The sequence below is a fragment of the Trachypithecus francoisi genome, unplaced genomic scaffold (assembly GCF_009764315.1).
Source record: "Trachypithecus francoisi isolate TF-2019V2 unplaced genomic scaffold, Tfra_2.0 Lachesis_group9, whole genome shotgun sequence".
Lineage (NCBI taxonomy): Eukaryota > Metazoa > Chordata > Mammalia > Primates > Cercopithecidae > Trachypithecus > Trachypithecus francoisi.
The window spans coordinates 33,199,309-33,212,035 of NW_022681474.1; the positions used below are offsets into that span (position 1 = coordinate 33,199,309).

Sequence of the window (12,727 nt, forward strand, 5' to 3'; positions counted from 1 at the left end):
GAAGAGGTTTGCAGCTGAGGCCTGGTACAGGTATGTAGAGCAAACCAGAAACAAATGGGTTAATTTCCGATGATGCTTCTACTCTCACACGAACCCTGGGTTGTCTGGTGCATGGCTGAGCTGAGTCTTAAAGGCTAGAGTCTTAGCTGCCCAGCCCATAGCAGTGCCCTTTGGATCCACCTGCTCCTGTGGGTGGGCACACATGCTGTGTGGAGCATGCACTACAGGGTCCAGTTGGCGAGAGGTGGTGGTGTTACCACTGGGGAACTTGACCTCCTGGCCCAGCAGCCTAAAACAGAGGTTGATTAAAGCAAAAAGAATAATAGTTGTGGGTGGCTGGAGACCTGGGTGTCTGAGGAGATGTCTGAGCTACGAGTGGGGGATGCCTGCAGTAAACGACAGACCCAGGAAGTGGCTGCCGTGCTGCTGGGAGCCACAGAACAGGCCCTTAGACTGGATCTTTTTTCCCTTGGAGTCCGGGAACTCTTTTAGCTCTCTGGTGAAAGCTGCAGAGCCATCTCCCCAGGAAAATGCACATGTGTCATCCAAATTCTGTACCCCTTTGTAGAGGTTCTCTTCCCCATGTTTGGAGGAGGAAGAGGCAAAGTTAGAGAGGTGGACGAATTTCCCACGATTGATGGTTAGCAGCAGGGGGCAGCAGAGCCAGGACCTCTGGTGCCTGGCAGGTTTAGTGTGCCACGCTTTCCCTTCCCCTCATTGTCTCCCTGGAGAGGAGGAAGTGGGATGGGGCCAGGGGGAGCCTGCAGGCACTTCAACAGTTCCACACCATGCCGGGGTAGATAAATAAACACGGGACAGCGCAAGTACAAAAGGCGGCAGAGGCCTTGGGTCCATCCCAGTTCTCATCCTCTCCCTGACTTCTTGATTCCAGTGCAAAAGACCAGTAGCTCTTCTCCCTGAGGCCTAACCTGTGACTTCCTCCTCCTGGGGCAGGCAGAAAGACTTGTCTTCTGGCCTCTACTCTAAGACTTCCCTTTTCAAGCAATGGAAGCGTTCAGAATTTCAACAAGAACCAACCAGTGACCCTACAGTGTCTGTCCTCGCTGAAATCTGAAAGAAAAGTGGTCAGAGTCATTTGTGCCCAGGCTTCCTGGAAGTGATGTCTTCTCAGCGTGAGTCGAGCAGCCAGGACAGACTCTTCTCCCCAGCTCCTCTTGGCTTTAGAGGAGAGACTGCTGGTGACAAAAGGAACCTACTGGAAATAAGTGGAGGATCACCCACAATCTCCCAGCTGCCTCCACCTACAGATAAGGAGGAAAGGGTGGGGAACGTGCTTCTAGTGAGCTGTATCTGAGCCCGGACTCAGGGCTGATCCCCATCCCCAAAGGGCTCAGAAGTGATTCAGGTGGGAGGCATCCTAGGTTGAGGTTCAAGAGAGATATGCCCAGGAGCCCTGAATTTTCTGAGTTGGTGTTCATTTCATAAATGTGATTACCCTTTTGTTGTTGGGTCTTGGTTACTGATTTGAAAAAATTTGTCATTATTAAGGGTCTAGGGCACAGTCCTGGGGTGCCTGGTGTGGGCAGGAGTTAGTGGCTTCCTTGCGAGTATATGGCTTTGAGAGTTCTGTCCCCAGCCTTCCCTCTTGGGACTACACTGGTTTCTGTTAATATCACTTCACTGTGGACTTCACTATCAGTCTTCTCTGTTTTCTGTTTTCCTTCTTACCCAACTTTAGCAACCACCAAAGGGATGCCAACTCCTCATACCTGCCTCCAACCAGTTTTTATTTCATGGCCAAATTTTACTAATTTGGAGCAAACACACAGACTGAGTATTGAAGAGTTTGTTCTTTTAAGTTTTCTTAAGTCATTAAGAAATACTCCCCAGCGAGGCATGGTGGCTAATACTTGTAATCCTAGCACTTTGGGAGGCTGAGGCACGAGGATCGCTTGAGCCCAGGAGTTTGAGACCAGCCTGGGCAACCTGTCAAAAACTCATCTCTACAAAAAAAAAAAAAAGAAAGAAAGAAAAAGAAAATTAGCTGGGCATGGCAGTGCATACCTGTAGTCTCAGCTATTTGGGAGGCTGAGGTGGGAGGATCACTTGAGTCCTGGGACTGTGATTGTGCCCCTGCACTCACTCCAGCATGGGGAACAGAATGAGACCCTGTCTCAAAAAAATAAAAAATAAAATAAAGAAACACCACCTTGGCCGGACGCAGTGGCTCACGCTTGTAATCCCAGCACTTTGGGAGGCTGAGGCAGGCGGATCACCAGTTCAAGAGTTTGAGACCAGCCTGGCCAACATAGTGAAACCCCACTCTACTAAAAAAAAAAAAAAAAAATAGCCGGGCATGGTGGCTCACACCTGTAAACCTAGCACTTTGGGAGGCCAAGGTAAGTGGATCACCTGGGGTCAGGAGTTCAAGACCAGCCTGGTCAACATGGCGAAACCCCATCTCTACTAAAACATACAAAAATTAGCTGGGCATGGTGGCAGGCACCCGTAATCCCAGCTACTCAGAAGGCTGAGGCAGGAGAATCACTTTAACCTGGGAGGCAGAGGTTATAGTGAGCCAAGATTGTGCTACTGCATTCCAGCCTGGGTGACAGAGCGAGACATCTCAAAAAAAAAAAAAAAAAAAAAAAAAAAAGGCCGGGCGCGGTGGCTCAAGCCTGTAATCCCAGCACTTTGGGAGGCCGAGACGGGCGGATCACAAGGTCAGGAGATTGAGACCATCCTGGCTAACACGGTGAAACCCCGTCTCTACTAAAACATATAAAAAACTAGCCAGGTGAGGTGGCGGGTGCCTATAGTTCCAGCTACTCGGGAGGCTGAGGCAGGAGAATGGCGTAAACCCAGGAGGCAGAACTTGCAGTGAGCTGAGATCTAGCCACTGTACCCCAGCCTGGGCGACAGAGCCAGACTCCGTCTCAAAAAAAAAAAAAGCCCCATTTTGATCTTCTTTGCACACTTCATTTGCCTTATCTGAGGAGTATGCCAAATAAAGGTAAATTTCAGCTGCATCCCTGCCAAGAGGAGCAAGAATTTCCTGAGTCTTGGGTTATATTTGGGGACTCCTTTTGTACATAATTCTCCTGGTTTATAAGTGCCTCTGAAATAAAAAATAAAGATGAAGTGGGAGCTGCCACCACCTATTTTCTTTTTATTATTACTATTATCATTATTATCATGTTTGAGACAGGGTCTCATTCTGTCACCCATGTTGGAGTACAGTGGCATGACCATAGCTCACTGCAGCCTGGAATTCCTAGGCTTAAGTGATCCTCCCACGTTGGCCTTCCAAAATGTTGGCATTACAAGTGTGAGCCACTGGGCCCAGCCCCATGGCCTCTTTTTTTTTTTTTTTGTGAGACAGAGTCTCTTGTTGCCCAGGCTGGAGTGCAATGGTGCGATCTTGGCTCACTGCAACCTCCGCCTCCTGGTTTCAAGCAATTCTCCCGTCTCAACCTCCCAAGTAGCAGAGATTACAGGCACCTGCCACGATGTCCAGCTAACTTTTTTGTATTTTAGTAGAGACAGGGCTTCACCATGTTGGTCAAACTGGTCTCGAACTCCTGATCTCAGGTGATCCGCCCACCTCAGTCTCCCAAAGTGCTAGGATTACAGGCGTGAGCGACCGCGCCCAGCCCCATGGCCTTTTTTTAATAGCCAAGAAAGCTCAGGGATAATAACCCACCATGCCTCTTGAAATTGTCACAGAAAGAAAATGGAAAGCCACTTTTAAAAATAAAAAGGCTCGGGCCGGGCTCGGTGTCTCATGCCTGTAATCTTAGCATTTTTGGAGTCCGAGGCGAGTGGATCACGAGTTCAGGAGATTGAGACCATTTTGGCTAACACGGTGAAACCCTGTCTCTACTAAAAATACAAAAAATTAGCCGGGCGTGGTGGTAGGTGCCTGTAGTCCCAGCTGCTCGGGAGGCTGAGGCAGGAGAATCACTTGAACCCGAGAGGTGGAGGTTGCGGTGAGCCGAGGTTGCGCCGTTGCAGTCCAGCCTGCGCAACAAAGAGTGAGACTCCATCTCAAAATAAATATATAAATAAATAAAAATAAAGTCTCAAGCCTGTAATTGCAACATTTTGGGAGGCTGAGATGGGCAGACTGCTTGAGCCAGGAGTTTGAGACCAGTCTGGGCAATATCGTGAGACCCTGTCTCTAGAAAAAATTAAATTAAAATATTAGCCACTTGTCTTGGTGGCATGTGTCTGCAGTCCCAGCTTCTTGGGAGGCTGAGGTGGGAGGATCTCTTGAGCTCAGGAGGTCCAGGGTGCAGTGAAGTGCGATTGCACCACTGCACTCCAGCCTGGGCAACATAGCAAGATCCTGCCTCAAAAGAAAAAAAAGAAAAGAGGGAAAAAAAAAAGAAAAGGCTGTGTGGGTTGGCATGCACTTGAAATCCCAGCTAATTGGGAGGATGTAGAAAAGAGCCTGGGCAACATCGTGAGACCCTGTCTCAAAAAAAAAAAAAAAAAAAAAAAGACATATTTTAAAACTTCAATAATCTTTAAAAATATGACTTTTATTTTAAGATTCTTGGATAATGCAATGGAAAAGTTCAGTGATCCCCATCTTTTCTTTTTTTTGTTTTGTTTTGTTTTGGAGAATGGGGTCTCAATATGTTGTTTTGAACTCCTGGGCTCAAGCTATCCTCCAGCCCTCTTTTTAATACAAATAAGCAACTCATCCTTAATGAAGTTCACTTGAAGACAAGACATCTTCCCTTCCCTCCCCTCCTCTCCCCTCCCCTTTGCTCCCCTCCCTTCCCTTCCTTTTTTGAGATGGAGTCTCGCTCTGTTGCCCAGGCTGGAGTGCCGTGGCATGATCTCGGCTCACTGCAACCTCCGCCTCCCAGGTTCAAGCAATTCTTCTACCTCAGCCTCCTGAGTAGCTGGGATTACAGGCGCCCGCCACAAGGCCTGGCTAATTTTTGTATTTTTAGTAGAGACCGGGTTTCACCATGTTGACCAGGCTGGTTTCAAACTCCTGACCTCAGGTGATCGCCTCGCCTCAGCCTCCCAAAGTGCTGGGATTACAGGCGTGAGCCACCGTGCCCGGCCTACAAGGCATCTTTCTTTCTTTCTTTCTTTCTTTTTTGAGACGGAGTCTTGCTGTGTCGCCCGGGCTGGAGTGCAGTGGCCGGATCTCAGCTCACTGCAAGCTCCTCCTCCCGGGTTTACACCATTCTCCTGCCTTAGCCTCCAGAGTAGCTGGACTACAGGCGCCCGCCACCTCGCCCGGCTAGTTTTTTTTTTTTTTTTTTTTTTGTATTTTTTGTAGAGACGGGGTTTCACCGTGTTAGCCAGGATGGTCTCGATCTCCTGACCTCGTGATCCACCCGCCTCGGCGTCCCAAAGTGCTGGGATTACAGGCTTGAGCCACCGCGCCCGGCCTACAAGGCATCTTTCAAAAGCAAACATGTTATTCCTAACATACTTTTTTTTTTTTTTTTTTTTTTGAGGCGGAGTCTTGCTGTGTCGCCCGGCTGGAGTGCAGTGGCCGGATCTCAGCTCACTGCAAGCTCCGCCTCCTGGGTTTACGCCATTCTCCTGCCTCAGCCTCCCGAGTAGCTGGGACTACAGGCGCCCGCCACCTCGCCCGGCTAGTTTTTTGTATTTTTTAGTAGAGATGGGGTTTCACTGTGTTAGCCAGGATGGTCTCGATCTCCTGACCTCGTGATCCGCCCGTCTCGGCCTCCCAAAGTGCTGGGATTACAGGCTTGAGCCACCGCGCCCGGCCTCCTAACATACCTTCTGAAGATTAAACATGGAAAGGACACTATTGATGTGTGGTTGGCTTTGCATGACTCACTGAGTAGGAGGAATTTTTTAAATATCTTCTGTCACAACTCTCAAGAATGTGTTAAAGCCAACCCAGGAAATTTCTTAGGAATAGAGATCAACTTGACCGTTACAGTATTTCTCGGACTTGCGGCTGATGACAAGGCACAGCAGCTTGGGAATTACACAATCTCCGCTCTTATGCATGTCTTAATCATTCACTGGATACAGTTGCATGAATACTTTCTGTTCCTGTTCGCGTTTAGTAAAAATAGCAAAATAGAAGCGTCTATGGGGTTAGGAGAGGAAAAACACTCTAGCAGCAAATTCTGTTCCATTGGACCCAGTGTACACGATAGTGATCAGAGGACGTCTCTGGAGAGCGCGTTTTCCTTTTGACCTTGTGCACTTCCTGTACTTCTCTGCCTCTGCTGGGCATGCTGCCCAGACAGGGCTCTGGGTCCTCAGCAGCACCGAGGCAGCAGAAGCACCAGGTATCTGGTGCCTACTACACACCAGCAACTTCTGCAGGTCACTGCTGATCCCCACCAGGTCTGAAATGCTCCTCCTGCATTTCACAGATGATTGAAGGAGGTTCCCCAAGGAAGCTGCCCTGGGCAGGTGGTTACACGTGGCAGAGCAGGTGTGATGGCCCCAGGACTGTCTGGCTCCAGAGCCTGTCCTTTCTCAACCCTACCACCCCACTTTACGACTTTACCTCCACTTGTTTTTCTTGGCCAAAAACTTTTAGCACTACAGGATAAAGAAGGCCTAGCTTTAGGGCGCTCACAGTCTAGTGAAGGAGAAAAGATGAGTATTTAAAAAGCATTTTCTTCTCTGTGCAATGAGGAGCCTGGCATTCAGGGATTCTAATTGGAGCATCAAACCAGATTAGCTCAATGCAGGATGTTGGAACAGAGCACTGTGGTAATTCTGCTTACTGTCAGAGTTTATATATGGGTAGCGGGGCATGGGGAGGAGGTGGGAAACAGTGAAAGTTGGAGGGACCAGGATTCATACCCCAAAGTGATGGGTAAGGTGTAGACAGCATAACAGCAACCTTAATAGCTTGTATTGATTTTGGACTTGCCAGAGCCGGGTTTGAAGTGCTTTCTAGGTTTTGATGCTTTGAATCCACCCTGTAAACCTTAAAGTAGATACTGTTACTCTGTACATTTCCACGTGAATAACAGAGACATAGGGAGGTTAGGGAAATTGCCCAGGCCCCCCAGCTAGTAAGTGGCGAGTACTCGAACCTGGGCAGGCTGACTCCAAGCCCAAGTTCTTGATCACAATACAAAGCAGAGGATAAGCTGGCAAATACTCTCATAGATTTCGCTGTTATGCTTGTCAAATTTATAATTATTTGCTTACTGCCTGTTTTCCTCTCTAACCTATGTCTCCAAGAGGGCAGGAACTATGTCTGTCTGGCTCTCAGAGGTAATTTCAGCACCTAGACTAGTAACTGGCACATAGAAGGATCTCAAAAGTTTTGAAGAATGGATGAAATGCATTGAGGGAAACAGAAGATTCCTTTCCATGAGCAGCCCCCACCCTCTGAGTCCGCCATTCAATAGCTGATGAGTATGAGCAAACACTTCTCTCCCTCCCTTGCCATCAGCAAAATGGGGTTGATAACAGAAGTGAAGCTCTAGAAAATGGTCTGGAAGTTCCTAAAAAGTTAAAAAATAGAGTTGCCATAGGACTCAGCAATTCCACTCCTGGGTGTTTACCCAGGAGAAGTGAGAATACAGTTATGTCCACACAAAAACTTGTGCAAGGACGTTCATAGTAGCATTATCCATGATAGCCAAAAAATGGAAGCAATGCAAACGCCCATCCACAGGTGAGTGCATAAACAAAACCAAGGAGATCCATACAAGCACATATTTGGTCATAAAAAGGAGCAAAGTGCTGATACATGCAACAACATGGGTAAACCTCAAAAACATTTTGCTAAGTAAAGAAGCTAGTCACAAAAGGCCACAAAGTGTGTGGTTCCATTTACATGAAATGCTCAGAACAGACACGTCCATGGAAGCAGAAAGTAGATTAGTGGTTGACAGGAGCTGGGTGGAGGGAGGAATAGGGAGTGAATGGGTACAGGGTATCTTTTTGGAGTGATGAGAATGTTCTGGAATTAGATAGTGATGATGGTTATGAATATACTAAAAACCACTTAGTTGGAGACAGAACTGGGTTGAATCCTGGCTGCCCCCTGCCTTGATGTATGAGCTGGGGCAAGTTGCTCCATTTTGGGATCCTCAGTTTCTTCATCTGTAGGAAGGAGACCCTGATCCATTTTGATCCCTGTCACCCTATTCACTCCTTCTCTTAGGTCCTTGGTGACAAGCCTGGGAGGAAAGAATGTCCCCTGTTGCACTGGATTGCACTGAGGGCAGTGGATGCCCCTGACTGCTCTGGATTAGACAGGACAGTTTTCCTTTATGTTGCAGCCTCCTGCCTTGCAGTCTTAATTCAGGGGGTAAGAGGTTTATCCTGGAATATTGTTTATTTTGTCCCCCAAATTCCTCAAGTGATTCCAGCATGCACCCAAGTTTGTGAACCACTAACTTAGCTAACATGCACCTGAATCACAGGAAGGCATTTGTTTGTTAAAACATCAATTGTTTGTTCCACCTCCAGAGTTTCTGGCTCTGCACACCTGGGCAGGGTGGAGCCTGGACATCTGCATTTCTAACAAGTTCCCAGGTGATACTCATGATGCTGTTCTGGTCCACAACGAGCCCAGACTAGAGCCATGGAGATCAGCCTCACCTGGACAGTAGCCTCACCTGGACAGTAGCCTCACCAGGACAGTAGCCTCAGCTGGACAGTAGCCTCACCGGGACAGTAGACTCACCTGGACAGTAGCCTCACCTGGACAGTAGACTCACCTGGACAGTAGCCTCACCTGAGAGCTCTTGCAAACACACAGGTTGCACCAATTAAATCAGAATCTTTGAGGCAAGACCAGGCCTCAGGACTTCCCCCTCAACATTTCATTATGAAAATATTCAGCTGGGCATGGTGACTCACGCCTGTAATCCCAGCACTTTGGGAGGCTGAGGCAGGCGGATCATCTGAGGTCAGGAGTTCAAGATCAGCCTGGCCAAAAAGGGGAAACCCCATCTGTACTAAAAGTACAAAAATTAGCCAGGTGTGGTGGCGTGCGCCTGTCATCCCAGCTACTTGGGAGGCTGAGGCAGGAGAATCGCTTGAACCTGGGAGGTAGAGGTTGCAGTGAGCCGACATTGTGCCACTGCACTCCAGCCTAGGTGACAGAGTGAGATCCTGTCTCAGAAAAAAATAAATAAATAAACAAAAATAAAATAAAATGTTTAAACACACAGCAAAATGGAAAGAATTCTACAGTGAGCAGCTGTGTATCTACCACCTAGATTCGATCTTGGACACGTGACTATGCTTTGTCACACATCGGTCCAAACACCCATTCCCCTAACATCAGGCTTTCTTAAAGCCTCAATTCCCCAACATTCAGCCGAGTTTGAGAACCAAGAGCTAGAGTTTCTGGGCTCCTCCTCTGTAAAGCTCTTTCTGGCTACAATCTGGGGTTCTCTGCAGATGCCCTCCCCATCCCTAAGGGTTTGTTGAGCAAGAATACATGCATTTATTGAGCACCTACTGAGTACCATTGAGGCTCCGCTTGCTTTGAGCTGAGTCTAGTGGTAGATTTCCTCTTCTGAAATGTTTTAAAGCCAAGACAATTCAGACTAAGGAGCCCCGTGTATTCAGTATGAGGCCCTTTGCTGGTGGGGAGGATCTCGCTGTGCCACCACCACCAAGACCTGACGAGCCGGAGGTGACAAGCCGGAAGTGACTTGTCCTGGACCTCCTATCTAACAAAAGACTGGGAAGAAATGAAGCTTCTGGAGAGGGCTTCATATTCCCTGATTTCAGGGTACCCCCAAGCTGTCATTGTGGGTTCTGTATCCTCCCCTAAGAGCTTAAGGCTTTATAGGGTCAAGCAAACTGCTCTTCAGAGTATGCTGTGACTGTATGTGATAAATGCTCTGCCAAATCAACCAAGGTTTGCAAAGCACTGGACGTGCACTTTGGAGGGGAAAATAATACAGGGCTCTGCTGTGTGGAAGTTTCCAGAAGAGAGAACCTGACCAAGAACCATCCCTCCCTCCCCACATCATGGGTGTACAGCTGGCCCTGTGGGACCTTGGAGTGTAGAGGAAGAGGGAGAACCCACAGACATGCATAAGTTTCCTCTAGGCTGCCCGGGTTTCCAGCTGGGCACCTTTGGTTTTTCTTCCACTTCAGCTTCTGGCAGCTGGGGTTGGGGAATGGGGAGCAGAGAGCTCCCCATTTTATGTAGGAGATGGTCTTGGTTGGGTGGAGTAAATGAATGTGTGTTCTTGTTTTTATTTCTAGGGAAACAGTGGAAAAGTTGCTAAATGTGGAAACCCAAGCTGTGGTTCTCTTTCTGGGGTTTCTTTTTCATGCTCTGTTTGGAGTGGCAAGTGGAGAGGAGAAAGTTTCAGAGAGAAGCCAACCCATGCAGCAATTCCCCCATGGACACAGGCTGAACTTGCAGTCCCAGCGGGCAGGAGGCAGGTTTGGGATTTCCTGGCTGGTCAGTAGGGTTAGAGGGCTCATTCTGAAATAAAGGGGGGTTTTCCTTCCATCGCCAATGAGATCAGAAGAGCTACTGTTTGGAAATACAACCCTGTGTGGAGGTAGTTTCAGCTCTGCTGGTGACTAAAGCTTGGGAGTGGGGACTTTCTCAAACACTTTCCTTCAGTCATTTTGAAAATGTCTAACTCTTCTGGGTCCCTCAGACTGGAATCTGTTTTGCTGGGGCTTTTAGTGTGACTCATTTCATATGTCTTCCAAGGTGTCTTCACTTCTTAACAAAAATGATTTGCTGGTTTCTTGCCTTAAGCTCTGTGAGGACCATGGCTGCCTGGTGACCGACTAGGCCTCCAGTGACCTCAGCACAGGACCTGGACAGACTGCTTTCTCCATAGACATGGCTCGGTCCACAAACACTGCAATTTCCCACAACACCGACCAACCAAACAAAAAACCCAAATCATGCCAGTCCAGTAATGAGGAATGGTTTTGTCATTTTAGCACATGAACCAGAATGACAGGAGCCAGGATAGAATAGCATGTAGCTTTTCCAAAAAAAGCTAATAAGGAAGATTAGGCAGGAAGATATAAAAATATAAATGGTAGAAAAATACAATCTCTAAGCATGTTGTGATTGCTACTACTCTAAAACATGATGTAGTCAAAAACGGGCCAGGCACGGTGGCTCATGCCTATAATCTTAGTGCTTTGGGAGGCTGAGACAGGAGGACTGCTTCAGCTCAGGAGTTGGAGGTTACAGTGAGCTATGATTGAGCCACTGCACTCCAGCCTGGGTGACAGAGTGAGACCCTATCTCTAAAAAGCCAAAACAAACAAACAAACAAACAAACAAACAAAACTGGCCAGGTGCAGTGGCTCATGTCTGTAATCCCAGCACTTTGGGAGGCCAAGGCAGGCAGATCACCTGAGGTCAGGAGTTTGAGACCAGCCTGACCAACATGGTGAAATCCTGCCTCTACTAAAAAAGTGTAAAAATTAGCCGGGCATGGTGGCACGCACCTGTAATCCCAGCTACCTACCCAGGAGGTTGACGCAGGAGAATCGCTTGAGGGAGCTACTTGGGAGGCAGAGGTTGCAGTAAGCTGAGACACATGCCATTGCACTCCAGCCTGAGTGACAAGATCAAAACTCTGTCTCAAAAAAAAAAAAAAAAAAAAAAAACTGGAAGGCAAAGGCAAATGGAAATGATTGTGTTAGTGAGATTACGGGCAGTGACCGTTAAGGGTTTTCTTAAATTCTGTTACACCATTATTGCAATATAAAAACCAAACCTTTGTGGCTATGCTTCATGGTGGACACAGCCAGGGCTTGAGTCGCAGAAGTCCTGTGGTGTCCTGGCTAGATGAAACTACTTGAGGAGTGGGTTCATTTTTTTCATGCATCTCCCCCTGGCCTCACACCTAGTAGGGCCACACCTAGCACATAGTAGGTGCTCAGTAAATACTCATTGAATTAGTGGTTCAGTGGGCAGATTATGCCAAATGGTTACCTCTTTTTGGAGGTACCCAGAGGCACTCTTTTTGGTGAGGGGGCACAAACGATTATTACTGTACTTGAGAAGCGCTTAGGGGGACAAGGTTTCTGTCATTGCTCAGGCTGTAGTGCAGTGGCATGAACATGACTCACTGCAGCCTCAACCTCCTGGGCTCAAGCAATCCTTCCACCTCATCTTCCCAAGAAGCTGGGACTACGGGTGTGCACCACCACACCCAGCTAATTTTTAAAGATTTTTGTAGTGACGGAGTCTCTCCATGTTGCCCAGGCTGATCTTGAACTCCTGGGCTTAAGCAATCCTTCCACCTTGGTATCCCAAAGTACTGGGATTATAGGCATGAGCCACCTTGCCAGGCCTCCAGAGGCATTTTGATTGGAAGAGAAGACTTCTTGGGAAAAGAAGTCATATCTGACCTGAAAACCACCATCCAGAGGAAAATAAGTTTTGTCACCTCTCATCTTGATTGCATGTAAGTTGGTTTTCTTCAATTAAAGTGATTTAGTAAATGTATAATCAATTACTTATTTATCTGTTTATTCAAACTCCTAACCTTTTCCGCATGTAAATAAAGTCACAAAAGAGGAGGAAATACCCCTTGTTAGATGTGGGACCTCATTCTCAGTCCAGAGTCCAAAGAAGGTGATGAAGCCTTGCTCTCAGGGAGGAGCGGCTGCCTAACTCATGTCTCCTTGTGACCCAGGACCCAGAATCCGTCACTACAGGTTGGCCTCCCTCTTGCTCCCAATGCAGGCATCTGTGCAGCTGAGCAGCAAGGTATTTGCTGCGATCTCTCCCTTCCTGGGGTTCCAGTGCCTGGGTCCACAACTAGGCCAGCCTCACCAG

At 47.9% G+C, this 12,727-nt stretch overlaps 1 protein-coding gene across 2 annotated transcripts in view; it reads left to right on the forward strand.

Moving 5' to 3' along the window:
* Positions 1-693: 693 nt before the first annotated feature.
* LOC117082184 overlaps positions 694-12,727 on the forward strand; it is a 33,076-nt gene continuing 21,042 nt past the window's right edge. Inside the window, exon 1 of one of the 2 annotated variants that reach the window (XM_033208769.1) lies at positions 694-1,282. In XM_033208769.1, coding sequence (XP_033064660.1) covers positions 1,121-1,282 — 162 coding nt within the window. In that variant the 5' untranslated portion in view covers positions 694-1,120. The remainder of the gene's footprint in view (positions 1,283-12,727) is intronic. The other variant, XM_033208770.1, reaches the window with a different exon arrangement.